The 27,304-nt window shown below is 46.3% G+C and overlaps 2 protein-coding genes across 2 annotated transcripts in view; both read left to right on the top strand.

Moving 5' to 3' along the window:
* The first annotated feature begins 4,965 nt into the window (after positions 1-4,965).
* Positions 4,966-14,103, top strand: MIP (major intrinsic protein of lens fiber). The gene is made up of 4 exons (XM_035107937.1): positions 4,966-5,325; positions 8,912-9,076; positions 10,002-10,082; positions 13,918-14,103. The coding sequence occupies exons 1-4, from the start codon at positions 4,966-4,968 to the stop codon at positions 14,101-14,103; spliced, it is 792 nt and encodes a 263-aa protein (XP_034963828.1).
* Positions 14,104-24,032: 9,929 nt separating this feature from the next.
* Positions 24,033-27,304, top strand: part of TIMELESS (timeless circadian regulator) — a 49,294-nt gene continuing 46,022 nt past the window's right edge. The window contains exon 1 of the mRNA XM_060272037.2: positions 24,033-24,265. The gene's annotated coding sequence lies outside the window, so the exon portion shown is untranslated. The remainder of the gene's footprint in view (positions 24,266-27,304) is intronic.

Genomic DNA, 27,304 nt, shown 5'->3' with positions numbered 1-27,304 from the left:
TGGCAGGGCAGAATGATAGTCCCCGTGAAAGGACGGATTCCTCAGCTGGGCTGAGTGGCATTGCCATGAGTGAGTCTCCACCCCCTCCCTCTCTCCGTTCATGCATCATCACTACGGGTGCTGAGAAGTGCCCTCTGCCTCTGAGCTCTCTGCTCTCCTACTTTCAATGCTCTCCGGGTTCTGGGAGTGGGGGGGGGGTCTGGAATACTTTCTAAAGACACTGTGTCCTTCAGTTGCCCCCCCCTCTGGTGCTTCTTCTTCCTCCTCCTCTCCCATTATTTTCCCTCGTCTGCCTCTGAGCTGTGATCTCCCTCAACCCCCTGTTCCAATTCTGAGCTGTTGTCTTCTTCTTTGGAAGTGGTCAGGCTGGGGAGGCGGTTTCCACCATTCCTCCTCTGCCCAGTCTCTGACACCTTTGCCAGCAGAGCTTAACTGCATACTGAATGCAGCACCTCCTTTGTGTGATCTGAAAGGCAAGAATCATAGAGTGGGAAGGGACCCCAAGGATCATCTAGTCCAGGGGTCCCCAGACTTACCGGGCTTCGGGCCGGTGCCCGCCGCGCCAACCGCGCGGCGGGCCGGAGAGTAGGGGAGTGCGCGCGCAGCGGGCCGGAGGGCAGGGGAGTGCGCGCCCGTGCGCATGCGCACACGCACACGGTCGGAAAAAAATCGCCGAAAACCGCTTGTGCGCATGTGTATGGGCCTCCCCCGACCCGGAAGTGCATCGGAAATGACCTCTTCTGGGTCGGGAGAGGCCCATACGCATGCACACAAAGCATTTTCGGCGATTTTTTGCCGATTTTGAAGACCGCCGCCGCGCCGCGCGCCGTAAGAGCGGGCGGCGGCAGCGGGCGGCGGGGGTCGTCGCGGGCCGGATTGGGAGGCTAATTGGGCTGTATCCGGCCCGGGGGCCGTAGTCTGGGGACCCCCTGATCTAGTCCAACCTTTGGCAATGCAGGAAGAAGAGTGTTAGAGCAAAAGAGTAGTAGAAGAAGAAAATAAGTTTTTCCCATTTGGTAAAGCAAAAGGGGTGCATGGATGAAGCATGCAAGATGGCAATAGGAGTTATATGTTGCAGAAAGTGTCGTCCCTTTCCACCTGTGTGAGATGCTCTGTCTTGGCACCCCAGTTACTGGGAGTGGACTGGAGCTTACCAGCATGGGGGGACGGGGGACGGGACTGATGCCTGCCCTGACAGCACTCCCTTCCTGCTGTTGTGAGGGGAGAGACTCTTTTGAGTAATACAGGTCAGACATATGACAGTGTGGCAAGGGAGACAGTCAGAGCGCAGGTGTACTTTATAGTGGGGACAAGGCTTCCGGTTCCGCTCTGCCTTAATAGAGGCAGCCCCCATGGCAGCGGGAGATCATTGGTGAAGGAAAAACAAGGATGATTATCCTTGCAAATTCCCCCCAGGGATGGGAGGGAACGGGCTTCACTCGCAGTTCGTCTCGCTCCAGCATGGAATGCGGGGGGCGGGGGCAGGGGCAGGGAGGCACTGAGTTCAAAAGCCTCTTGCAAACCCTCCAACACCGCCATTAAGAAGCAGAGGTTTTCCTGTTAATTAGAGCTTAATTGGACTAGAGTACAGGCGCGTGCTAGAAGAGGTGAGATCACAGACTGTTGAACAAACCAACTGCAAAACTTGAGATAAGACTTAATTCAGTGCAAAAGCAAGTGGGGGGGGAGCCTACGGTTTCTTTATCTAAAGTTTTCTTCTCTACATTTATGATTCAGCAATCTTCCTCTGAAGGTTAGTTCAAATTATATTTTTAAAAGTGGGGATGGAAGAAATCAGATTATACATATGTATCTGTGTGTGTAAAAAAGGAAAAAAAGGAGGGAAGCTCTATTTTGCAAAAGGTTCACAATAGAAACTTAGAGCTGACTCTTCTCCATCCTTTACTATTTATGAAGTGAACTGAATAACACCAAGAGGACTTGGGATTTAATTTAATTTAATTGGAAGTATAATTGCTCATATATCTTCAGTTGGAAGGAAGGATGAAAGGAGTCTATGAACTACCAAGGAATTTATAATGCACAGTGGCGTATCGTGCATTGCCAGCGCCCGAGGCCACGCAGAAGGGTGGTAGGGAGGGAAACAGATGGAGTATGCATGTGCATTCAAGTATCTGTGTCACCTAGGAGATCGCAGCTGCAGATGTAAGAATAGAAAGAGTTGTTCCGTTGTCTGGAGAGGTCACTTCCTGGTTTGCAGGGAGATAAAAAACGACACATCTTTTAGAAGGCATCTGAGGGCAGCCCTGCCTCGGGAAGCTTTTTATGCTTGATAGTTTATTATGTTTTAATATGTGCTGGAAGCCACCAAGAGTGTCTGGGGCAACCCAGCCAGATGGACGGGGTAAAAACCAAACCAAATCAAATCAAAATTTCAATGGAGCCCAGCAATAGAAGTGCGCAGCTGTATTGAGGCAGCACCAGGTGTTGAAATTTTGCGCCCCTAACATTTTTTGTGCCTGGGGCAACCACCCCTGTGTCCCCCATTCCACACCAATGCTGCTGCAGAATTGGCAATGTGCCCAAGTTCCCACTTGTGTTGTGAAGCCAGGCTGTGTTATGCAAAGTGCTTCCTTTTTGTTCAAAGCACCCTCATGCCAATGTTCCCATATGTGCATGACATGACGCCAGGGACATATTACCTCATGCCAGGCATCCTGCATATAATTTGTGGTCTCCTAGTGTAGATAAATAGGAACCGCTACAGCAGGAAGGTAAACGGCGTTTCCATGTGCTGCTCTGGTTTGCCAGAAGCGGCTTTGTCATGCTGGCCACATGACCTGGGAGCTATACACCGGCTCCCTCGGCCAATAATATGAGATGAGCGCGCAAGCCCAGAGTCGGTCACGACTGGACCTAATGGTCAGGGGTCCCTTTACCTTTACCTTAGTGTGTGATTTATATACTGGAGGTGGTGAGCTGTGTGATTAGGTGCTAAGCTGCACTGTATCCTATGCTCTGACATGGTGATATAGGCTGCATGGCCATTAAATTGGGGGTGGCCACTGTGATTACCCCACCCCACCCCCAAAGTCAAGAGGGAATCTAGGTCTTGGGCTGGTGTAAAGCTCTCTCACTGACAGTGATGTAGCCATGGCTTGAAGGGGTATAGGATAAAGCCCACCTGGTATTGTCCATATAGTTTTGGACTGCAGCTCCATAGTCCATCTGGAGGGCACTAGGTTGGCTTAGATCAGGGTTTCCCAGCTGATGTTGGACTACAACTCCCATCATCTCTAGCCAGCAGGACAAGTGGTTATGGATGATGGGAATTGTAGTCCCAAAACTGCTGGAGACCCAAGTTTGGGAACCCCTGGCTTAGATTCAACAAAGTGCTCCTCCCTGCCACTCCTTTCCTGCTCGTGACCCCGCCCTGTCTTAGCTGTTTCACCAGTGAATATTCACTGGTGTGTTTTGGGCATTCCTCTCATATATTTTGTGCATGTGGTGGCGGGACCTTTTGCACTCCGCTGATGCAGCAGGGCTTCTGCTGAATCCTGTAGCTCCTCTATCGATGGGTTTTCATGATAGGATTGCTGCCTCAAATCTGTTAAAATAGGTATTGCACTCTATGTTGTTCTTTAAAGTGGCAACAGTTTCCTGGTGCCTAAACAATGCAGCCAGGTCTAGCGCGGTTTGGGGGAGAATCTCAAACGCACCGCTTGGAGGTGCACAAAATCTGAGGTGCATTTCAGACAAATTAAGCGTTATATCATATTGACTCAAACGGGAGGGTTATGATTACCTCCCCCACTGCAATCCCTGGGATTTCGAAATGCTTAAATTTGATTGGATTACGCGATGTAACAATGCCATTAGCCAGGATCAGCTAAAAAACCCAGTTTTAATGTGTAATGAACAGATCACAGAATAAATATTTCAGCCCCAGCGTCATACCTACCTTCTGAGGGCTATCTCTTTCTGTTCTTCTTCTGTGGCAGAAAGTTGCCGGATTCTTCTTGTGGCAATAAAAGAACTCGGTCTGGGTGTGGGGATCTGAAGGCAAGGGTCGTCCTATGGGGAAATTTGACACCATCAAATCAGGAGCGTACCCATGATGTACACAAAGAGACACAGATGTGATTTGACAGCAGTAGTTTTCGAAGGTACGCAGCAGAAATCTGCAAAAAAAAAAAAAGTTAAAATTGTGATGCATTTAGGAAGAGGGTGCTAGGCTTTCTCGTACCAGCCTGTCTTTCAGTTGTTAAGGCCTAAAATGACCTCACCCCGATGGCATACACTTCAGGGGTCGTATTGCTCGGGCAACTTTAACCTACTTTGTCCCCTATGATAGCATTTGTGCAAAAAGATAGCCGTCCTTCCCTCCCTGCTCCCTCCTGCACAAAGCTTGTTGCAGCACTAAAGACATCGTGTCTGTTCCACTCTTTTGCACAGGGAAGAGTTTTGAGCTTGCAAACAGAGGAGCTTTGGAGACGACTCCATTATGCCTGGGAAAACCTGCAACTTGTGGAAGCCCCTCCAGTTCAGAGAGGAGGACCGATCCCTTTTCTATACCAAAAAATACACCCAGCATCCTTGGGAATTATGACCCATCTACCCCCAGCAAGGAGTCTTGCGGTGGAGTTCCTTAGCTGAAAGGTGGAAAGAGGGAAACTGAAATGCACAAAAGGGGTTGATCTATGAGGAGGATCAAAGCCCTGAAAGCTGGAGCCGGATCGGGGTGTCTCCTTGTGTACTCCTGAGCCTTTTTTATAAGCACCACCACAGCTTCCCCAGCCAGGCAGGGAAGAGTTAAGAGACCCCAATCAGTTGAACGTAGTTCCCACCTCCTGGGCTGGGCTAGGGAGCCTTATAAAGCTCACAGCCGCAGTAGAAAGCAGTGGGCTTAGGTGGAGCTGAGCAGCAGCAGCAGCAGAAGAGAGAAGCTTGGAGACTGCCCTGCTGCCGCTGCGCACCGCACCTCCACCGCCGTCCTGCCTCACCATGTGGGAGGCGCGTTCCTCCTCCTTCTGGAGGGCTGTCTTTGCCGAGTTCTTCGGCACCATGATCTATGTCTTTTTCGGCCTGGGGGCCTCGCTACGTTGGGTGGTCGGCCCCCTGAACGTTCTGTTGGTGGCCCTGGCTTTCGGCTTGGTGGCGGCCACCATGGTGCAGTCTCTAGGCCACGTGAGCGGAGCACACATCAACCCAGCCGTCACCATTGCCTTCCTGCTGGGCTCGCAGCTCTCCCTGTTCCGCGCCGTCTTCTACCTGGTTGCCCAGCTGCTGGGAGGAGTGGCCGGCGCAGCCGTGCTTTACGGAGTCACGCCAGCAGCGTTGCGGGGTAACCTGGCACTCAACACGGTAACTGGATCATGAAGAGGGTGTTTGAGGAGGGTGGCATCCCTATAATCGAAACATCCACGAGGTCGTATTGTTGCATGCGAGAGTTCCACTGAAGGATTGCATAGTGGGGTGTTTTTTTTTTAATTCTGAGTTATTAGGGGCAATCCCAGGGGTGCTAGAAGGAGGAGAGGGATTCTTAGCATCTCATAAGGAGTCTTGAGTCCCAAGATCTAGGAAGAAAACAATCCACTAGCATAGGGCAAGGAGCCAGACGCTACATGCATTTGTGGGAGATTCAGGAGACTTTTGTCTCAGCTGTTATCTTTGATTGACAGCTTGTCAGCATGACTTTGGCTTCATAACTGGGTGGCACCCAAATGGCAGAAGATTATCTGAAAGCATAGCCGTGTGTGTGTGTGTGTGTGTGTGTGTGTACTGTGAGGGAAGTGAGCAGGATCACAAAGGAATGCAAGAGAGGAATATTTGAGGATGATTGTGTAACGAAGACAGCATAGTGGGACTTCATAAGTACAGTATAGGCTTGGGCTATACGTAGGTTTTCCATGCATCAAGCTAACAAACGCCTTTGTGGCTTCTGCCAGCTAGATGAGCACCACGCATGTGAACGTTGTTAACTGCCAGACAGAATGTAGAAGAGCGATTGCAGCCAATAAAGGTTTTATGTTTGCATTATATATTGATTTAAGAAAAAAAGGCAACTTAACCCTTAAGCATGAAAAGGCCTGTCATCTGTTGAAGTCCACACCTTACTAATCTGCTGGTTTTATAATGATTCTATCTTTATTTCAAGATCAAGCATAACTTAGCTTCTTGGGATTGTAGCTCACAAACAGCCCATATCCTTTTAGTTAGTCAGAAGTATGTCCCGCTAAGTTAAACGGGATTTGCACTGCGGTAGGTTTTCATAAAAAATTAAGCCTATGCCCGTAATGAACACCTCCCATTGTTTCATGGACTGTGGGTTGTTCCTCTCAAAACTCCCTCGACCACATGTTATCTGATAGCTCAGTTCATTCTCCTAACAGAACAGTTTAAAGAAAACCCAGAATTACTACAGGTAGTTGCTTTTTTTTCGGCATCCGTATATGTCAGAAGCCAATGCGGAGGAGTGTGCTATATTTTAGGTAATAACTGACTATATGACTTTTCCTTTACGGGGTTGACAGAAGAACTGTCAAAGAAGCTGGCAAATGACCATAGCTGAAATTTAAATTTTCCAAATCAATTTTGTATCAAGAGTTCTTCTCCTTACTTAAATTTAGATGCTTCCACCTCAGAGATGTTGGTTTGATGCCAGATGTTCAGATTTGTTGCTCTGCTTGTTGGTGTGATTTAGGCTTCCCTAGAAGTAGCACAAAGTGCCTAACTCTAGCTGCCATTTAAATTTCCCACAATGCCCCTGGTGGACCCGACAAAAAAAATAAAAACAAGGTCCAACCCAGGCTTGACAAATAATTCTTAGCCTTCTTAGCTAGGACAGGGTAGAGGGGCAGGGAATTGGGCTTGTAGGTTTAATTAAGTGCCCCCTTACCACCACCACCCCCTTGCAAATCATTCAAGGATGGAGGATGATGAGAAAACTGAAGTGAGATATTTAGGCTTATGTTGCCTAAATACCTGTACAGTATTGGTATTTATTGTATAACCTTCAATTTGGATTGAATCCTGTTACTATTTATTATGTTATTGACTTCCTCCTGCCTCTTTACGGTTTCGGTTCAAGTTTTCCTGTTTTATACCCTGTGTTTAATTATTTATCCTCATCTTGGAATGAATAAAAGACATTTCCCTAATTTCAGAGTTATTCAAAACACAGCCAAGTCTTAATATCGGAACCTTGTTTCATCAAATACTTGTCAAAACATTCCCATTCTTTTTTAACTTTGTTGATTTATTTCTTATTGACTCGGTCATTTTCGCAAGTTCCAAGTACGGTACTCGCATAATTTTAGTTGCCATTCCTTTCTTGATGGAATACCCACTCTCTCTATTCTTAGTCTATTCCACAGGGTGGAGATTTGTCTGAACTTCTTGGAATAAGATGGAATATATAACATAATATCACTCTTTGTCCAAGGGCATTCTTATCTGCTCCCTGCTTTTTCCACACAGTGGTCTCAATTTGCATAGGCAGTTTTATAGTGTGTGTGTGTGTGTGTGGGGTGTTGCTAGGAGTTTGTGGGTGCCAGACTCCCCTGTGGGGGCCAGACCTGTGTTATGAGTTTCAGGTTCCCTCATGTTATTAGTTTCTGGGTACCAGACACTGAATCTCTGGATTCAGCAATTGTTAGAATATTAAGCCGGGCTAGTTTCCCAATGAGGAAATTGCCTGTGGTGATGGGCCATTAGGAAAGCTCTGTGCCAGATGGCAAATAGGAAGGGGCCCTCCCTCAACTCAGAGTTTGTTAGAAGACAAAATTTAGAGGCTTTCGAGTTGGCTGGGATGTGACCTGGAGGGAAAAGATTGCAGTCTGGCAAAGGCAGCAAGCTGGAAAGCCGTGGCTAATTTCTGTCTTGAAGCCACAGCTGCAGCTATGAAAGAAGCAAGACCCTCTTGGGGTGCCAATGCTATGAACCCCCCCATCATAGGCTCAGGTTGTATATACTGGTATGTGTAAATAAACCATATATCATAAAGACACCACAGTCTCCTCTGTGCCCCATTTCCCAAAGGAAACATGAACCCTGGGCAAACATGCCTGGAACCCCTGGAATCTTGCATCGTTCGGAGATTGAGGTGGCATGCAACAATATTGTCCTACTTTTGTGAGGGTATGGAGGGTTGGTGGTCAAATTAGAAGGCCTTTTTTGGGGTACCCACCAGCTGAAAAGTATTCTGTATTTGCCTAGGGTGTTAAACCTAACCCAGAATTATTCATATAGCCCTTGAAGGGTAAAAGCATATCATCATTAATGCATTTTAAGTGAGTGAAATAGTGTCATAAACTATGTGGACTCTCACACTAATTGGAGTCTGAAGCCGAGAGACAGTGTCATAACTTGCCCCTTTGCTGGGCTTATATACCTGAGACTTGTTGGGTAGGATTCTGTCACCCCTCAGTTCTGGAGGGAACTGGAGGGAGACCAGCCACACTTATGAATGAGACTGGCATGTCTTTACATCAGTAGACCAGATCAAGTCAGTAATATTCCCTGGTCCCTACAAAGGCTTCCTGCTCACACTCACTCATAGGTCTGAGCATGCCAGGGACTCTGTTCAGGCTTCCTTGTAGGTTTTTTTAACCTACTTTTCTCCCTTACCTCCCTTCACTTCTGTTGCCTTGGTCAACCCCTAACACCACTGCCACCAAGTCTGGCAGGCGGACCTCTGCATTGCCACCTGGTAAATGCTTTGCCCAAATCTCTACATCCATCTTTTGACTAGCTCCATAAATATTCACTAGGCATGGAAAAGATGCCGTGAGAGTTGCCTTCAGTATTGTAAACGGCGAAGTTCTGGACGCAATGTCAATAATTATCCTATGAAGCTTATTGCATGATCAGAACAGTAGGGGAAGGAATAAGGTGTGGGCTTCTGTCGTTTCCTCATGGTTCTGTCCTTCTTTGTGTCTCCTGATTTCAGATACACCCCAGTGTAAATGTAAGCCAAGCTACAGTCGTGGAGATCTTCTTGACCTTACAGTTTGTCCTCTGCATCTTCGCCACCTATGACGAGAGACGTAATGGGCGCATGGGATCTGTAGCGTTGGCTGTGGGATTCTCCCTCACTCTTGGACACCTCTTTGGGGTAATGACTCTGTGCAAGATGCACAGATGTGGTACCAGATGTAGCCTATTTGCACAGCAAGACAGGGCCAGATTACCTTTATATTAGCCATGCTTACTTCTATCTTGGTTCTGTGAACAGCACCACACATAGCGCTGTGCTGCCCTCCCCATGCTTTAGCAGAAACCCACTTTTCCATCAGTTTGCAATGCAACAAATCATGTTGGCTCCCTTGCTGTCGAGATTCCGGGTGCCTTTTCGCATGTGATCAAAAGGATTTCCCAATATGGGAGTGGCCATATATGGGATACAAATACAGCAATACTGTGAATCACAGCTGCTGGAAAAAGGGAAATATTATGGTGTTTGTCGACCGTCCATATCACTGCATTTTAGCAGAGGATGTGACAGAAAGCTACACGATCATATATAAATCCCACCAAGCCTTTAGTTGGAATGGGGAATAAACTCAGTTTGATTCACATTTAAAGGCAAACACACATAATTTGCACTTTCTAAAATAATATGCCGTCCTTCAAAATGTGCAGTTCTCAGAATTTTCCAATGAAGTTCTCTGTCCTAGTAATGCATACAAATATGTATATCCTAGGGCAGAGTTTGCATTGAAATGTACACACTAGTGGAAAAAAAAAACATACAAAATGGCATTATATTCAGGAAACTTGCTTTGCAAAAAACGTCTGTGTTGGGCAAAATTTGCACTAAAATGTGGACGAAGTTTATTGAGGACTCTAAAACCAACCAACCAGAAACTGATGTGCAATAACTGACTTAAAGACTAAGGAAACGAGAAACGGAAATTGACAGCTTGTTCCGGTGTCAGCCTTTAGAAAAGAAATTGGACCTGCTTGGGGTCCAGGGACATGGGGGTGCCCTATATACAGGGCGGAAACAGTTTCTCCATTCTAACCTTACTGTCTTGCAGATGTACTTCACAGGAGCTGGCATGAATCCTGCCCGATCCTTCGCCCCTGCTGTCATCACCCGCAATTTCACCAACCACTGGGTAAGGAGAGGGTTTGGGGGTAAGAAAGCAGGCTTATTCATAATCTGGTGTGTAGCAACATATCAAACTAAGGAGAAAGCTCTGAGCTGATCAGACCAGATTCCTCCAAGGCTCTATTTCACATATTCTAGGGGCGCCCCTCTTACCCAGCCAGATGGGTGGGGTATGTATAAATTAATAATAATAATAATAATAATAATAATAATAATAATAATAATAATACCTCTCCCTGAAAATCCATATTTCACAAAGGCAGTGCTGGGCAGGACATCTAGTAGATCTCTGCAGATGCAAAGCTCAGATTGGAGATGGGTTCAATTATTGTGTCTGGTTCAAAGGAGTATTTGGGTCAATGGTGACGTGGAAGCATCCTGCAACTCTGTGTCACCCCAGATAAAATGAAGATAACCCGAGCAGAAGATTCCCATGTCAATACCTTCAGGTCACCTCATAGGGGAGCAGATTATGGTGCCCCGTCAACAATTTTAAATACTGATTATGGTGCCCCATGAATAATTTTAAATACAGTTGCCAACACTTAAAAATAAAATAAAACAGAGCCATGAAGTGTCTGCCCTTGTTGTGGTTTAGTCGTTTAGTTGTGTCTGACTCTTTGTGACCCCTTGGACCAGAGGACGCCAGGCACTCCTGTCTTCCACTGCCTCCCGCAGTTTCGTCAGACTCATGTTGGTAGCTTCGAGAACACTGTCCAACCATCTTGTCCTCTGTCGCCCCCTTCTCCTAGTGCCCTCAATCTTTCCCAGCATCAGGGTCTTTTCCAGGGAGTCTTCTCTTCTCATGAGGTGGCCAAAGTATTGGAGCCTCAGCTTCAGGATCTGTCCTTCCAGTGAGCACTCAGGGCTGATTTCCTTCAGAATGGATAGGTTTGATCTTCTTGCAGTCCATGGGACTCTCAAGAGTCTCCTCCAGCACCATAATTCAAAAGCATCAATTCTTCGGCGATCAGCCTTCTTTATGGTCCAGCTCTCACTTCCATACATCACTACTGGGAAAACCATAGCTTTAACTATACGGACCTTTGTCGGCAAGGTGATGTCTCTGCTTTTTAAGATGCTGTCTAGGTTTGTCATTGCTTTTCTCCCAAGAAGCAGGCGTCTTTTAATTTCATGACTGCTGTCACCATCTGCAGTGATCATGGAACCCAAGAAAGTAAAATCTCCCACTGTCTCCATTTCTTCCCCTTAGTCTGTGCCAACTTTGTACCAGCTATTTTTCCTGGTTATATGCACTAATTAGGAGGACATAGCTGGTGCACCCCTAAACTAATTTTGGGTGGTATCCACGATGTTTGTTCCTTCAAGGTTTCTGGAGAACTTGAAACAATTCTTCTACGTCTCTTTGCACATGTATATTAGTCCCAAGAGCAATATCCCCAGGACCAGGAGGTGCAAATAGAAGAGAAAGGAATTTGCCAACAGTATTGGTGCAGACACTTCCTCAGGACAGAGACAGGCAATAATTCTTAAGAGAGCTGACATGATATATACATTGTTATGAGAAAAAAACCTGCTCCTTTTCTCTTATGGGGTACCCAAGAGCCCATATAGCGTCCTTTTGTAGGTTCTCTATCGGTAAGAGAAAATAACGGAGACCAACAAGAGAATATTGAGAAGAAAAGCAGCTAGTAAGCCTGATCTTTATTAAAGCTGTTGAAACAGGGTGCTCCCCCCACACACACACAGGAGGGGGGGACCCTGAGCCATGCATGCAAGACCTTTTTGTTGTTGTTGTTTAGTCGTTTAGTCGTGTCCGACTCTTCGTGACCCCATGGACCAGAGCACGCCAGGCACGACTGTCTTCCACTGCCTCCCGCAGTTTGGTCAAACTCATGTTCATAGCTTCGAGAACACTGTCCAACCATCTCATTCTCTGTCGTCCCCTTCTCCTAGTGCCCTCAATCTTTCCCAACATCAGGGTCTTTTCCAAGGATTCTTCTCTTCTCATGAGGTGGCCAAAGTATTGGAGCCTCAGCTTCAGGATCTGTCCTTCCAGTGAGCACTCAGGGATGATTTCCTTCAGAATGGATAGGTTTGATCTTCTTGCAGTCCCTGGGACTCTCAAGAGTCTCCTCCAGCACCATAATTCAAAAGCATCAATTCTTTGGTGATCAGCCTTCTTTATGGTCCAGCTCTCACTTCCATACATCACTACTGGGAAAACCATAGCTTTAACTATACGGACCTTTGTCGGCAAGGTGATGTCTCTGCTTAAATAGACCTTTTAAATTGCCCGCCCTGGAGTCCAAGACTACCCCAGAAACATCATACCGGTACATACATCACAGAAGGGGTGTGGCCCAAGACCATCCCCTTAATACATCAGAGAAGGGGTGGAAATCTGGGTGTGTTGTTTCTTCCTGTCTGCCAGGTTACCTGATTGGATTACCTGGGCATCCTGGCCACTCTTTTCTTATGATAACTACTCAATTCCTGAATCCAGATCGCAGGTCACAGGCTCACACCCTATTCATATCTTAAGGTAAAGGGACCCCTGACCATTAGGTCCAGTCATGAGTGACTCTGGGGTTGTGGCACTCATCTGACGTTATTGGCCGAGGGAGCCAGCGTACAGCTTCCAGGTCATGTGGCTAGCATGATTAAGCCGCTTCTGGCGAACCAGAGCAGCACACGGAAACACCGTTTACCTTCCCACTGTAGTGGTACCTATTTATCTACTTGCACTTTGACATGGTTTCGAACTGCTAGGTTGGCAGGAGCTGGGACTGAGCAATGGGAGCTCACCCCGTCATGGGGATTCGAACTGCCGACCTTCTGATCGGCAAGCCCTAGGTTCTGTAGTTTAACCCACAGCGCCACCCACGTCCTGCATATCTTAAATATGCCTTTAAGACAGGATTTGTTAAGAAAAAGACAATGGGGAGATTTCCCGTTTCCTTTGACCTTGCAGAGAAATATTTGGGAGAGAGAAAATTGTTTCAGGGCTTTTCTGTGGGTTCCAGACATGTGGTTTACATATTTGTATGTTACAGGTAGGTAGCCGTGTTGGTCTGACGTAGTCGAAACAAAAAATAAAAAAAAAGTTCCTTCCAGTAGCACCTTAGAGACCAACTAAGTTTGTCATAGGTATGAGCTTTCGTGTGCATGCACACTTCTTCAGATACACTGAAACATAAGTCACCAGACCCTTATGTATACGGTAGTCAGAAGGTGGGGAGGGGTATTACTCAGAAGGGTGGTGGGAATGGGTGATTGGCTGATAGGAGTGGTAAACCTGTTGACGACTGTTAACGACTGCAATTGGTCTTTCAGGAAAAAGCAAGGGGTGAGATGGCATAAGAAAGCTTTATCATGTATAATGAGATAAGAATCCAATGTCCTTATTCAGACCAGGTCTCTCCATTTGTATGTGTTTGCTTGGTACATTTATGAACATCTATTTTATATATATAAGACCTTCAAATTTTTATAACAACATGCACTCTATTCATTTGTCTCACGGTCACCTCTGCTGTGGAAACAATATGAGTTGCTAATACTCTCTACTTTAGAGACTGCGAGGTCATTATTTTTGAATACACACCAATGTAAAAGTTCCCTTTGTGTAATAAACTAGCACAGCAGGTGAAACTGTGTTGTTTTGTCCATCCGTCCATCCACCAATCCTTCTGAAATTTGAAGTAGTGTTGCTTCCAAACCCCACCAACTTGCTCTGCCAGCTTCGTAACTGAAGCTCAACGAGAACCTGAAGCTCTTGGAGGGGACTTTTCTTTTTCTTTTTCAAGCATGCTCTTTATAAGCCTCTCCCCGTGTCTCATTGCTCCTCCTTTCTCTGTGCTTCCTCCTCCTCTTTCTAGGTGTATTGGGTTGGACCAATTGTTGGCGGTGTGATGGGCGGCTTCCTCTACGACTTCATCCTCTTCCCCCGGATGCGCGGGGTCAAAGAGCGCATGTCTGTCCTCAAAGGTGACCGGCCAGCTGAAACCAGCGCCCCGCCAGAGCCTCCTGGGGAACCTGTGGAGCTGAAGACGCAAGCACTATAAGCAGTGGCCTTAGGGTGACAAAACCACAGCACTCACACACACACCCCTCCTCTGGGGAGAGAGGGGGCAGAAACAAAACTGGCCCAGTATACAGACTGTTATTGCTCCTGGCCAGTAGGAAGCGGTGTCTTAGGAGACACAGATCCGAAGGGACAGTTTGCTATCCGGTCTCTCTCTTTCTCTCTCTCTTTTCAAACAAACGGGACAATGGAATGGGGAGAGCTGGTGGGTGGGGGAAGATGGTGTCATTGCCTGATTTTTAAACACTTTCTTTTGCGGTGAGAAATCTTGATAACGGCTTTATGGGAAAAAGGTGTAGGAGGAACAATTCCTACGGATCTCCCTGTTTGAATTCCTGCAAAACTCCAGAGTTGCTTGTGTGTGTGTGTGTGTGTGTGTGTGTGTGTGTGACTGGACATGTGGAGTCCTTGCCACTTAGTGCTGGGTGTATGAATGAGTGTGTGTGTGTGTGTGTGTGTGTGTGTGTGTGTGTGTGTGTACATATAAACATATAACACACATATATATAGGAAGGCATTGAACAGCATCTATTCTCTTCACATCTCTCCACTTAAGGCCCCCACTGCATCTCTGGCCACAGGATTTGTGTTCCGCTGCTAGCTTTGTTGGAGACACTTCATCTAGCGTAGGATTGAGAGGCCATTTCAAGCTCTTTCGTGCTTTGCCACAGCCTTCTTTCACTTCCCTCCCTCCCTGCTCTGATCCGATCCCCATCTCATCTCTGTGGGCTTATGCCAGCAAGGCATAAAGGCTTGGCTCAAGAAGGGATTAGGGGAGCGAAGCAGCAGGTGAAAGGGAGAGGGCTGAGGCCGAGAAGCAGTGCTTTTGACCACCAAGTGAGATCATGGCTGAGGTGACATTTGAACCGGAGGTGTCCCGGCTCATACTCTCAGCCCATTGGACAGCTTCCCCTCTCCGACATCTCCCTCCATTCCTGCTTCCATACATTTTAGAAGGAAGTGTGGACAAAAGGCCATCCTGCAGGTTGGTTGTATGCTGTCTGCCTCTGGGTCTGGGTATTTTACACTGATCTTCCTGGCTTTGTTGATCTTCAAGCAACAGGCGAAGGGAGGTTCTCCACTGTGTAAGCTTGGTTCAGTGTACTCTTAGCTATATAAGCAGTGCGCTATAAGCACTCAGGCATGTTCCTCAAAGACAAAGGACATGGCTGGAATTGCAAGACCCTGCCTTGAAGGCAATTCTAGAATGCATTTTCTGTTCTCCATGCACAGTCGCTTTTGACATAATTTCACGTCCCTTTCCTCATCTTCTTACAAGGAGAATTAATGGGAATTAATGAAGTGTCTGCAAGTTGTGGGGGGAACTCGTGGGAATTCTCTTTAGTGGTGCTATGCTTTGCGCAGGCAGAAGGTTCCACCTTCTCCGTAGCTGAGCACAACGTGAGACTTTCTCCAGTCCTGTAGCAGAGGCACATGACTTCTTGATCTTAGACAACTTTGGTCTCAGATGAATTGGTTGAAAGCCATATATATAATGAAATACAGAGAAGAACAAGCCTCGCTGAAGAGAATCAGCATGGCTTTTTAAAAAGGAAAGTCCTGTCTTGCCAAGCTTTTAGAATTCTTAAAAATATCAACAAATGTGTGGGTGGGGCAATCTGATACAGACATTAGTGTTGCCAAAAAAACAACAAAAAAACAACAACACCATTTGCTGAAGGCCCTCACCAACTGCTCCTGAGAAAATTTAGCAGTCATGGTATAAGACTGCCTTCGTCAACCTGGTACCCTTCTGATGTTGTTATTATTTATTGAAGTTATATACCACCCTATACCCAAAGGTCTCAGAACAAGATTAACATATACAACCACAATATATATAATCAAAATAAAACAGCCCTATAACACCCTCTCAAAAAGAGCATTATTTTAATAGGGCATAAGATGTTATTGGACTACAACTCCCATCAGCTTTAGCCAGCAGCATCTGGATGGTGCCAGGTTGGCAAAGGCTGGTATAAGAGGACTAGAGGGTTAGAAGGTAGGGATATATTGATTTCCCCCCCACAATGGAGGGAAGTAACCCATAGAATTCCTGAAGGACCGGTGCTATAGAACATAAACCATTCAGAGTCAGGATGAGCCATTTATAGATTGCATTAAATTACTAGTACAGTAGCAGTAATGATCCAGCACAATCCCTCCAAACTGGGTGAGTGGGCGCCATAGTGGCAAATGAGATTTAAGGTAAGTAAAGCAATGCACACTGGGACCAAAATATCCCAACTTGACATATACACTGATGGGATATGGACTGGCTTTTACTTTACAAATAAAGATCTCGGGGTTGTGATGGACAGTTCAATTAAAGTTTCATATAAGGACCCAGGTGGCGCTGTGGGTTAAACCACTGAGCCTAGGGCTTGCTGATCAGAAGGTCAGCGGTTCAAATCCCTGTGACCGGGTGAGCTCCCGTTGCTCGGTCCCAGCTCCTGCCAACCTAGCAGTTCGAAACCATGTCAAAATGCAAGTAGATAAATAGGAACCGCTACAGCGGGAAGGTAAACGGCGTTTCCGTGTGCTGCTCTGGTTCGCCAGCAGTGGCTTTGTCATGCTGGCCACATGACCTGGAAGCTATACGCAGGCTCCCTCGGCCAATAATGTGAGATGAGCGCGCAACCCCAGAGTCGGTCACGACTGGACCTAATGGTCAGGGGTCCCTTTACCCTTTACCTTTTAATGGCCTATATACACTTTCCTTTCCTTCGCCCTTTCCACAATTTAAAGCTCTGTGTCCATGTCACCTTTTTTGTTGTTGTTCCAGAGCCTGTGAAAACCCGCTATTTAAAGTTGAATTGATGTTTGCTCTGATTCAGTTTTAAACAGCAGGTTTTCGTAGGGAAAGCTCAGGACGAAAAAGGAGGGGCACTCGGACACGGAGCTTTTAGGGAAATGTGGACAAGCCCTAAATGTGCAGCAATAGTTGGAGGAAAAACAAATCGGGACATAAATTTAAAATAAAGCAGCTGGTCTCAGAATGCCATCATATAAAACCAGTAGTGCATTTAGAACGCTGTGTACCGTTTTGGCGTACCATCTTAAAAAGGGTAGAACAGAACAGCAAAAGGTTAAAAAAAAGGGGGGGGGACAGCAAAAATTGTCCAAAGGTTGAAGCATCTTCCTTAGAATTAATCATTTGTAGCTTTTTAGTTCAGCAAAAAAAGACATGGGGATGGGGAATACATTATAGAGGCTTATAAACTCACGAATTGTGTGAAGAAAGGGGGCAAGGGAAAAATTTTTGCTCCTAATAGTATCTCAATTGATTGGAAGTAGATTCAAGGCGGACAAAATCCATTAACTTATTCACACAATATGGTCAATTGTGGAATTGGATTGTCACTGGTTTGGTGGTTTTAAAAGAAATTTTGTCAACAGGCACAGAGAGTAGGTCTCTCAATGGGTATTAACTATTATAATTAAATGGAACTTCCCTGCTCAAAGAGGTAGTACCATATACCTGAATGTCAGTTGTTGTTTTCTGGGTGTCTTTTTTTTCCTTTTTTTGAAAAGGGAGGGGGTCTTTGCTGCCTTCATTTCTAGCTTGTGGGCTTCCGAGACGCTTCTGGCAAATGCATGTTGGGAAAAGGATGCGAGACCAATAGGGCCCTTGGTCTGAAACAGCATGCGTCACGTTCTTATGGAGCTAGACGAACCGTTTGTCTTACCCAGCATAGCAATTCTTTTTTGGTCTTTATTTACCACCAGGGAGTAGATCATTTGCAAGTACAGACTGACCTGTCTAGGCATTTCCGAAAGGAACTGTGCTGTAAGAGTCCTGCACAGAGATGGGAAAGACCTGTTGGAGTGAGAGCGGGTGACTGATGGTTTCAAAAGAGAGGGAACTCGGATGAAGTGAGCAGTGGGATTGCAGATGTTTCCACCTGGAAGCAAATGCTTGTTTTCTGCAGTGTTGGCATGTCTCAGCGGTGGATCTTATTTTTCAGATATATTGGTGTGAATTGATTTTTGGAGTCTCTCTGCTGCAACGTATATAGTAAAAACTGGTGTGATTTCAAAGCCTCATCAATGGACTCAATCTGGAGCCACTACATTGAGGTCCATGGGATTATATCCACCATCAATCCATATTGGTTATAAAGCTACATGAACAGGATGAAACCACACGACTCTAGAATCTCTCCTCTGCAATAGATTTACTTCATTTGGGTCAACAAGTGGTTTGAATCTGGACTTACTTCACAGCAGCCAAAGGGGTTATGACTGGAGCCAATGAAACTGATAGCACTGAGATAGATGATAGATAGATAGATGATAGAGTAGATAGATAGAACAGGTGATATCAATGACCAATCCTCCGAAAACAACAGGCGAACAGTTGATGTGAATTCAGTCACTTCACTGAAGTTGATGGAATGACACTAAATCACCCCGTTAGCTTTCCTGGGTTTATACTGAAATCAAAAACTGGCCCATCCAGAAGATTTGCTGTGCGTGAGACACCAATGATTTATTTGTTCTTCCTCGCTTTTCCCCCATGCTGGATGGTAGCATGAGTCGCCTTTTCCAATGAACAGATTAACCTTCTCTTTCGCAGGTATAAAGAACTCCTTTGGTTATTGTGTTGGAATTGTATTATTTAATTAAACGCTGTAATTTATTTTTGGTAATAGCTCTCCATCAGGGAAATCTAGCAGCTTGACGTAGTTAGAAGGACATTTTCCACAACAAGGATGATATAGGCTCTGCGATACATGGTATGTTGCAGAAAATGAACTCTGGGTCTTATATATTCAGGCCTTCAGCTGCTCTCAAGTTCTGATCTTGAGAAATTAAATACCACTGACCTATTGGAATTTAAGATACAGAGGTTCAGGCTGAAATTCTAAATACACATACTAGGGAGCAAGCCCCGTTAAATCTAGATGAATTTACTTCCAAGTAGACATACATAGATTGCCTTCTAAGAGTTATACCAAGGCATTTTATCATAGGATAAGTTTATTGATGGCAACAAGTAATCTACAGATTTTAGTGAAAGTGCGTCTCCTTCATGTCCTGGTTCCCAGAGGAATCTGGTTGACCACTTCATACCAGATGGATCTTTGACCTGAGCCAGTGGAGCTCTTCATGATATCTGCCATTGGTATACAACAGTCAGGATTCCTAAAGTCTATTTCCAGCATTAGAAGTAGAGTCAATATTTTTAGCCAGAGGTGAAATTTACATTCCAATCTGGATTGTGCAAATGTTGCCAATTACAGGATCTGATTAGGAAGTTGCTTTAAATTTAAACATGCGTGCAAGTCAATCTGCTTTGCGCACCCAGGAAATGCCTGAAACTTTTGGTCAAACCCTGAGACCAAGCAACCAAACCTGGAAAATGTTTGTTGGGTAGAAACACCTCGCAATTGGTTAAGAAGCAGCTAACAAAATTTCAGGACTTCCATACTTCTGCATCCAAAGAGAAATTCTTCTTAGCATTTCCAGTAGTCTGGACTTGCAATGTTACTAGCCCAGATCTTTGCTTACTGGCATTGCAAAATCCCGTCTACACTACACATTTAATAAATCCAAATTCTCAACATCTGGAGAGCAGGCTTGCCTCCTGCCAGACATAGGATGTCCGTTAGAAGAGCTGCAAAGTAGCTGATCGTCCCATTTAAAACAGCCATACCACACGGGTGAGATTGGCAATAGCAACATGCCATATTTGAGAAGAGGTAACCAAACCAGGGCAAAACACACACATGCTGTGCACAATGGAGAATTCCCTCCACAGTCTCCCCACATAGACACTACCGGTGAATTCACATAGGAAGCTGCCTTATACCAACTCAGACTCCTGGTGCTCCCAGGTCAATATTGTCTACACTACCCTGACTAACAGCAGCTCTGCAGGGATGCTGTGAATTGGACCTGGGGGTCTTCCGCTTGCAAGATGCTCTACCAATGCCGCGGCTGTAAGCGCATGCCTTGCTTGATTTTTTGTGTGCAACCCACATCGTTTCCCCAAAGCTTGACTTTCCCATCTGAAAGATCTGAGAGAATTATAGCATGTATTTACCTCAAACCGGTTAAACTATCCACATCCTCACACTTCCACAGCAGTTGTAGATCTATTCTTCTTCTTCTTCTTCTTCTTCTTCTTCTTCTTCTTCTTCTTCTTCTTCTTCTTCTTCTTCTTCTTCTTCTTCTTCTTCTTCTTCTTCTTCTTCCCCCTGTCCTCAAAATGGTTGCAGGTCTTTGAGGTGGTTTCTCAAGTCTTCAAATCAGAATTACCTGTAGTCTCAAAATTTCATTTCCTAGGACCCCCTTGGAAAAAGCCAGTTTTCTCCTTGTGGTGTACAAATACACCCCAAGACAAGTTTGATTGAAGCGCATGTACCCACTGTGTCCATGTAGCAAATGTCTCTTACTTCCTGCAACTGTTTTCCTTTAGTTCATTTCCCAGTTTTATCATGAAAATGTAATGAATAAAGGCCGGTATTCCCCGTTTCTTACCTGGTTATTTGATCACAGGTTGACTAAACTTTCAGCACTTGAGCACTGCCTTGGAAACAGCCACAACTAATTTTTTTAAAAAATGCACATTTCGGCATCAGCAGCACGTTTGGTGAGAACGCTGTGTTAAGAATTTCCACTGAGTTCAAATGGGTTTATTTACAAATAGGAGTGCATAGGGTTGTACTGCCCAGCTGGGCCTGGCGCCAGGCTCTTTTCTAGAGTCCCAAACTTTCTGATCCACGTAGATGCCCACATGGGCAGCTTCCATCTTGCTAATCCCATTTCACATCCACCCCAATATAGACAACTGAGAGCACTTCCAGACGGGAACTGATTGTGAAATTAGTGCTACTGGTGTGCAAAAAGTTTTCCCACCACCCACCCAGCATTATCAGAAGAAAAATGCCAGCCTGTTCTTTTTCTGTATTTAATTCTGAATTTCCCATTCTGCAAGAAACCCACTTAAGTAAAAATAAATAAATAAATAACCTGCTGTGCATCCACATTTACTACACAGGTGTGAAGGCTTATTTGCACTTCTTTTTGGAGGCCAGTTTCCCAAAAGAATGATGAGGTTTCAGTGGGTGGCCTCTGTTGCCAGACCGCTACTTCTATTCACTCCTCACCTGAGCAAATCCTTGCCATTTTGTTTCTGGCAACCCAAATGACACAAACATACCTATATTTCTATCAATTGCCACCTGCAGAAGGCATATGGGAATTTCAGCAGCCTAGTTCAAAGGATTTCTTCTTCTTCTCAAGATCTCTGCACAAAGCATGTAGGGAATCAGCTGGGAATTTGCAGTACTGTACATGGTGTACATTGCAGCTTAAAATGTAGGCTATACAGTATATATATTTACACACAGAGAGAAACATATACACACAGAGATATCTTCTCCGAGACCTCTTTATCAGTATTTCAGTATATAATTCCTGCTGTGTTTATATTGTTGCAGGCTGGGGAGGAGAGGAAAGTGTGGCTGTGTTGTTAATGATCACAGGGCACTAGAGGAGTATGGATATTGCCACCATCCACTAAAGCAAATAGCATACCCTCCGACATTTCTCTGATGAAAATAGGAACATCCTATAGCAGATAGATAGAGCTAAATATCTGCTGTCTTATGCAAGACCCCGGTATTATTTCCTTCGCCTTCCCCCCAAAGAAACACCAAATAGATATTGTACCATCACCATCAACACCACCTTGCGGGGGAGGGGGACGACAACATGACATCATTTTGTCTATTGTGAAACATGATAACTAAGGGCTGATAATATCTGTTTTTGTGCACTATATAGGTGCACGCACAGAGGTACAAGAATATGGGTGCACATACCTGGAACAGATGAGGGCAGTGGAGGGTGGGGAAAGAGGGAATGAGGGAAGGGAAGTAAAAAATACACCACAGAAACAGTCTGTCGGGCTCTGCCCACTGATGTGTGGATGGCATAGTGCTGAATAGCATACAACTATCCAAACAGAATGTGGAAGCTAAAATGCCAGAGAGAGAGAGACCAAGAGAGACCTGAACAACCTTTTTGTAAAATAAAGGCCCTGTCTGGGGGCACCCCACTTTAAGGGCTATGAAGTTCACAGGGAGACAGAAACCCATTGTGAGCCCCCCCTGAGGGCATCTTACGGAGGCTTCAGAAACTTCTTGATTTTTCTCCTTCCAGCCAAATAGTTCTATCAAACCCAGAAAAATATTGATTACAGCCCTGGACGGACTACCAATATTCACTATTGTTGTTTTAAGCTTTTAACCACACATAAAAATCTATTTTAAAAAGCAGGTTACACTCAAATCCGCCTCTTCCTTCAAGGAGCTCCGAGTGTTTTCAAGATTGGCTGGTCATTTATGCATCTCCAAAAAAGTGGAAATGCGTAATTATAGGGTCATTGAGTCCAACCCCCTGCAATGCAGGACTCTCAGCTAAAGCATCCTTGACAGGTGGTAGGGATAGGCAACCTAAGGCCTGGGGGCCAGATGCGATCCAACCTCCAAGGAAGGAGAGTCCACCACCTTCCAAGAGTCCGGATATTGCTATCAAGGCACACGAGGCTCAACCATCTGTCTTTGTGAATGAGGCCTGAAAGCTTTCCTCCAGGCGTTCCTGCCATGTGCTGTGATGGGGGTGTCCGGGGCGTAAGAAGAGGGGGGGCGATACAGGCACTCCGCCCTGGGCGGCACGATCCCGAGGATGCCATCGCGGCTGCCCACCCTGCCCGCTCTGGGTGCCACGCCCCCACGGGCGGCGCGCCATGCCCCCACCTGCTCTCCACCCCCAGTGCCAGAGCATGAAGCTCCGCCACTGGGGATGTCATTTTAGGGTGAGAATTTTTTGCAGTGATGAAGAAAGGCATGCTCTTTGCAATTTTGCAAAGTATATTCATTCACCGCATAAAAGGTATCTCCCTGATGTTTATTATTATTAAACATGCTCTTTGCAATTTTGCAAAGTATATGGCATGCTCTTTGCAATTTTGCAAAGTATATTCATTCACCGCATAAAAGGTATCTCCCTGATGTTTATGTTTATGTTTATTATTATTATTATTTAACTTCCTAGTTTTCAAATGACTGAAGATTTTTTGACAGATTTTTTCCTGAGCACCTGGGGTCAAAAGAAAGCAATTTAAAACCACTGTTGTTGAGACATTTCATTCCGAATCTGCTAGACAGAGATTATGGTGACAGGTGGGTGCCCTGCCCAGCCACCCCCAGGCCCCAAAATCCTGGCTACGCCCAGGACCGGATTTAGGTTTGATGAGGCCCTAAGCTACTGAAGGTAATGGGGCCCTTTATATGTCCAGCTGTCCTTTGTCAACAATAGATTGTCGCTGGTTTGTGTGTGTTGAATATATGCTATGGACCTAATAGGTATCTAAATCCATTTGCACATAACAAAACATGTATTTTATCAAAGTACATCCAGTGGTTTTTTCCCTTTAATTTTTTTGGGGGGCCCCCAAGAGAGTGGGGCCCTAAGCTACAGTATAGCTTACCGGGGTAGGCAACCTAAGGCCTGGGGACCAGATGCGACCCAATCACCTTCTCAATCCGGCCCACAGACGGTCCGGGAATCAGCGTGTTTTGACAAGAGTAGAATGTGTCCGTTTTATTTAAAATGCATCTCTGGGTTATTTGTGGGGCATAGGAATTCGTTCATAACTTTTTTCAACACATAGTCCGGCCCACCACAAGGTCTGAGAGATGTACCAGCGGCTCAGGCTGAAAAAGGTTGCTGACTGGCTACACCAATGGATGCTTGCAATGCCTTTCATTCTGAGCTCGCCTCCCCAACTGGCTGCAAAGTGAAGTTTTCGCTCCACCCAGTAGAAGGCGGGGGCGAGACTGAGCGCTCGCTTAAAAGGGTAATGCCAGGCTCGCGTGGCCGAGTTGTACTGAATGGCGTTACTTCCGAGCAAAAGACTGCAGAGCCCTGCGTCCTCCTCTGGATAGCTGGGCCAGTCGCCGGTGGCCCTTTTAAAAGGAGCGAGAGCGCATTCGCGCGCCATTTGGAATCCGGGAGGCGCGAGGAAGTTGGCGGCGCGAACCGGGAGGCGCTCCTCCTCCTCCTCCTCCCGGTGCAAAGTTAGGGCGGGAAACGACGCCGGTGCAGATGGAGCGGCTCGCGCGGGGCGGGTAAATATGTCGCGCGGGATTGGTTTGGGGAGGCCGCGGTTCAGGTTTGCAGCGCGCATTGCTTAGCTCTTGGGGAATACGCGCAGCCTGGCGCTACCCAGCTGCAGTCCGGTTGGCATTTGCTAGGGAACAAGTACTATGGAGCTGGGGGGGGGAGCGGGGAGACTAGGTGATGTGTTTCTGCTGGCAACCTTACCTGGAGAAGGAGCTCGGGTTTGGGCGGAGGGTCCGGACGGGGGCATTAAGAGCTCTCGGATCATGTTGTCTCTCCACAGCCAACCTCGTTGGCCTTGACAGTGTTGATGTTTGTTGTTGTTGTTTTTTGCGGGGGGGCGCGCGGCTTTAACAGCCCGCTCTGCGTCATCTACTGCATTGGTGGGCAAGAGCCCCTATTCCTGGGCGACCTCAAAACCAATCAATCCCTGCCGGGGCGGAAAGTTTGTAAAGAATGTATTTCCCGGCTGCAGCAGGAAAGGGGTACGGGTTTGTTGGCACGCCAAGATCTGCGCGCCATGCAAAGGCTTGTCACTCCTATTTCTATGTTCTGGGGTTCCCCCCCCCCGCGCGCCGCCTCTTTCATGATTTGCTTGTCTAAATTATGCCAATAAAGGCCGAATGCGTGTTCTACTCCAAAGCTTTCACGCGATAACAGCATGATGAGACAGCCTTGGTTCTCCTTTGCGTGATTAGCTGTTTGATTAGTTGCGAAAAGCACGCTGCAGCCGTGCTGCTCACTTTCCACCCCTGGCAGTGATTTGTTGGTTTTGGTCACTCCAGGAATGGGGGCGCTCCCCCCAAAAAACATAAGCGTTGCGCAGACCCGGAGGGGAAACGGGAAACGGGATGCTATTTTCTGAGGATGGACATTTGTGTGAGAGAGGAGCATACTTCTCGCCAGGCATTCGCACTAGCTGCCAATAACCCCGCGGCCGCTTAAAGCCCACTGACCCCTCTCGGTGGTATTTCAACAAAGCTAGCCGGGTGCCGTAGCTTCTGGGATTTGCAAAGCGAGGGCGCGCGCACCGCCTCCTGCCCGCTGTTTTGCAGAGCCTTGCCTCTTGCAAGCCTTGCTGCAGCTGCTCCTGCCCTTTTCCCAACTTCGCCCTTCCTATATGTGTTCAGGAGGTTATCGCGGGAAGGCAGGACTCGCGCACGCATCTCCCTGGCACGGCACCGAAGGCCTCTTCCCGTGTCGAGCAACTTCCGCTTGCGCGGGGGCTTTCATTGGCGGCTGCTCGGTTTTGTGGGGGGCGCGCGCGCTCTGTTTTCCGTTTTTCTTGGAGATCGTTGCAACACGGGGGAGACTTCTCTTTTTAAATAACAGTACTGTAATAATAATTCAGGACCCCCCCTTGCAAAGATTTCCTATATTCCATCTGCTCGAGATTAACGACCCCGGGTTAAATCCAGGTAAGGAAAGCACTTTTCTGCCGACCTTGCAAAACTTCCCGGCGTTGTTTTGTTTCGCCCTTGAGGTGGCTGCTTGTTGCGGTGCGTTCTGTCACTGCCATGGCAAGGATTCTGATGGAAGATAAAGAGGACATTGTCACAACAACTAAAGCGGTTGCTAACCAGTTTAGTGTATCTCTGTGGTCAATCATTGGAAGTAATAAAAGCATTTCAAAGTGTGTGTGTCCCACCCTCCATCATTATTTCAAATGTGTCTCCAACTGCTCCATTTATCATTTCTCTAGGCATTGCTTCTGCTGGAGGGAGACCCAGCACTCAAAAGCAAAGTACAGTATTTGTACCTGTGGGGAATTGCAGCCTGCATTTCTAGGTGCCCACAACACCTTTAGCATTCTGTTGTTCACAGCACCCTGTGTGGATTGAAAGTGCATGAGCAGCAGGAATGTCTACTAGTATAGATGAGCAGCAGCGGCACTACTTATAATGTTTTGTATTTTTTTTTATTGCAAGCTGCTGTGAGGGCCTTGGGGTTAAAAAGTGAGGGAGGGTATATACAAGTTTTGCCATCTCTTCTTGCCTGGGCAGAGCGTTAACTTCTCGTTTTTGCTCCTTTAAATTCTGAGAGTTCAGTACTTGCAAAATTGTGCAATATGTGATTGTTTTATTAAACTAGGAATAACTGTTTGTCCTCGTCCTTTCCCATCTCTTTAGCCATATATAAACCTGTTCTGCTTCCATTTCATTGTAACCGGATACAAGCTGTGCTACTGATGCTGATCAACACTGACACAAGTATAGAGTTAAATTTACATTATTCTTCTCTTCCCTCCCCTCCCTCGGTTTTACATTCACATCAGTCCTGTGAGGTAGGCTGCACTGCGAGCCATGACTGGCCCAAGGACAGCCAGTAAACTTCGATGAGAAGTCTGCAGTCCTAATCTCCCCTACTTGGTACTAAGCCCTGTTGAAACCAATAGACTTGCTTCTGAATAGGCATGGTGCAGATGGCTTTGGTGAGAGCGGACTTGAACATGGTCTCCCCAGTACTAATCTGACACTACCCAATACAGCACACAGAATATTGCCATTTGCAAAGATTTAAGCTAGAAAGCCTCCGATCTTCCTTCCAGTGTTGTGGTGGTTCGTATGGCTGGACCATATATCGATTGGATGGAACTATGTAGAGGTGAAAAGTAGGGCTTGGGCGTTCAACATGATCTATCACCAGCTAAGCAGCGCAATGTAGCAGCGCAATTCGTGATACATCACCAGATCAAAAGTTATGAAACCGTTATTACGCTATGGACATCAAACTGGTTTTGGACGATATATTGCCCAGCCCTGGGGTGTGAATTAAGAACAGCTGGGGGAGTCTGCAGTACATCCTTCCCACACACACAATGGGACTACCAGTAGTCGCTCTATATCTAGATATCTGATCACCTTATGAGTACTGATGGAATCAAGGTAGCTCATGGTCTTGTTGTTTTTTTACATGTGAAACATGCAGGAATAGTTTGCAGAACAGTACCATAGATTATTTGAGGAGGGCTTCAGTACATGCTAAGGGACACGGGTGGCGCTGTGGTCTAAACTACAGAGCCTAGGGCTTGCCGATCAGAGGTCGGC

This window comes from Zootoca vivipara, chromosome 2 (genome assembly GCF_965207765.1).
Source record: "Zootoca vivipara chromosome 2, rZooViv2.hap1.1, whole genome shotgun sequence".
NCBI lineage: Eukaryota > Metazoa > Chordata > Lepidosauria > Squamata > Lacertidae > Zootoca > Zootoca vivipara.
This window is presented reverse-complemented; position numbering and strand designations above follow the sequence as displayed.

Bases quoted from the DNA above. Each gene is read 5' to 3' on its own strand.
- MIP (XM_035107937.1), top strand. From the start codon at position 4,966: ATGTGGGAGGCGCGTTCCTCCTCCTTCTGGAGGGCTGTCTTTGCCGAG. The intron at 5,326-8,911 runs GTAACTGGATCA...TCCTGATTTCAG, and splicing joins GTAACCTGGCACTCAACACG to ATACACCCCAGTGTAAATGT. The intron at 10,083-13,917 runs GTAAGGAGAGGG...TCCTCTTTCTAG, and splicing joins GCAATTTCACCAACCACTGG to GTGTATTGGGTTGGACCAAT.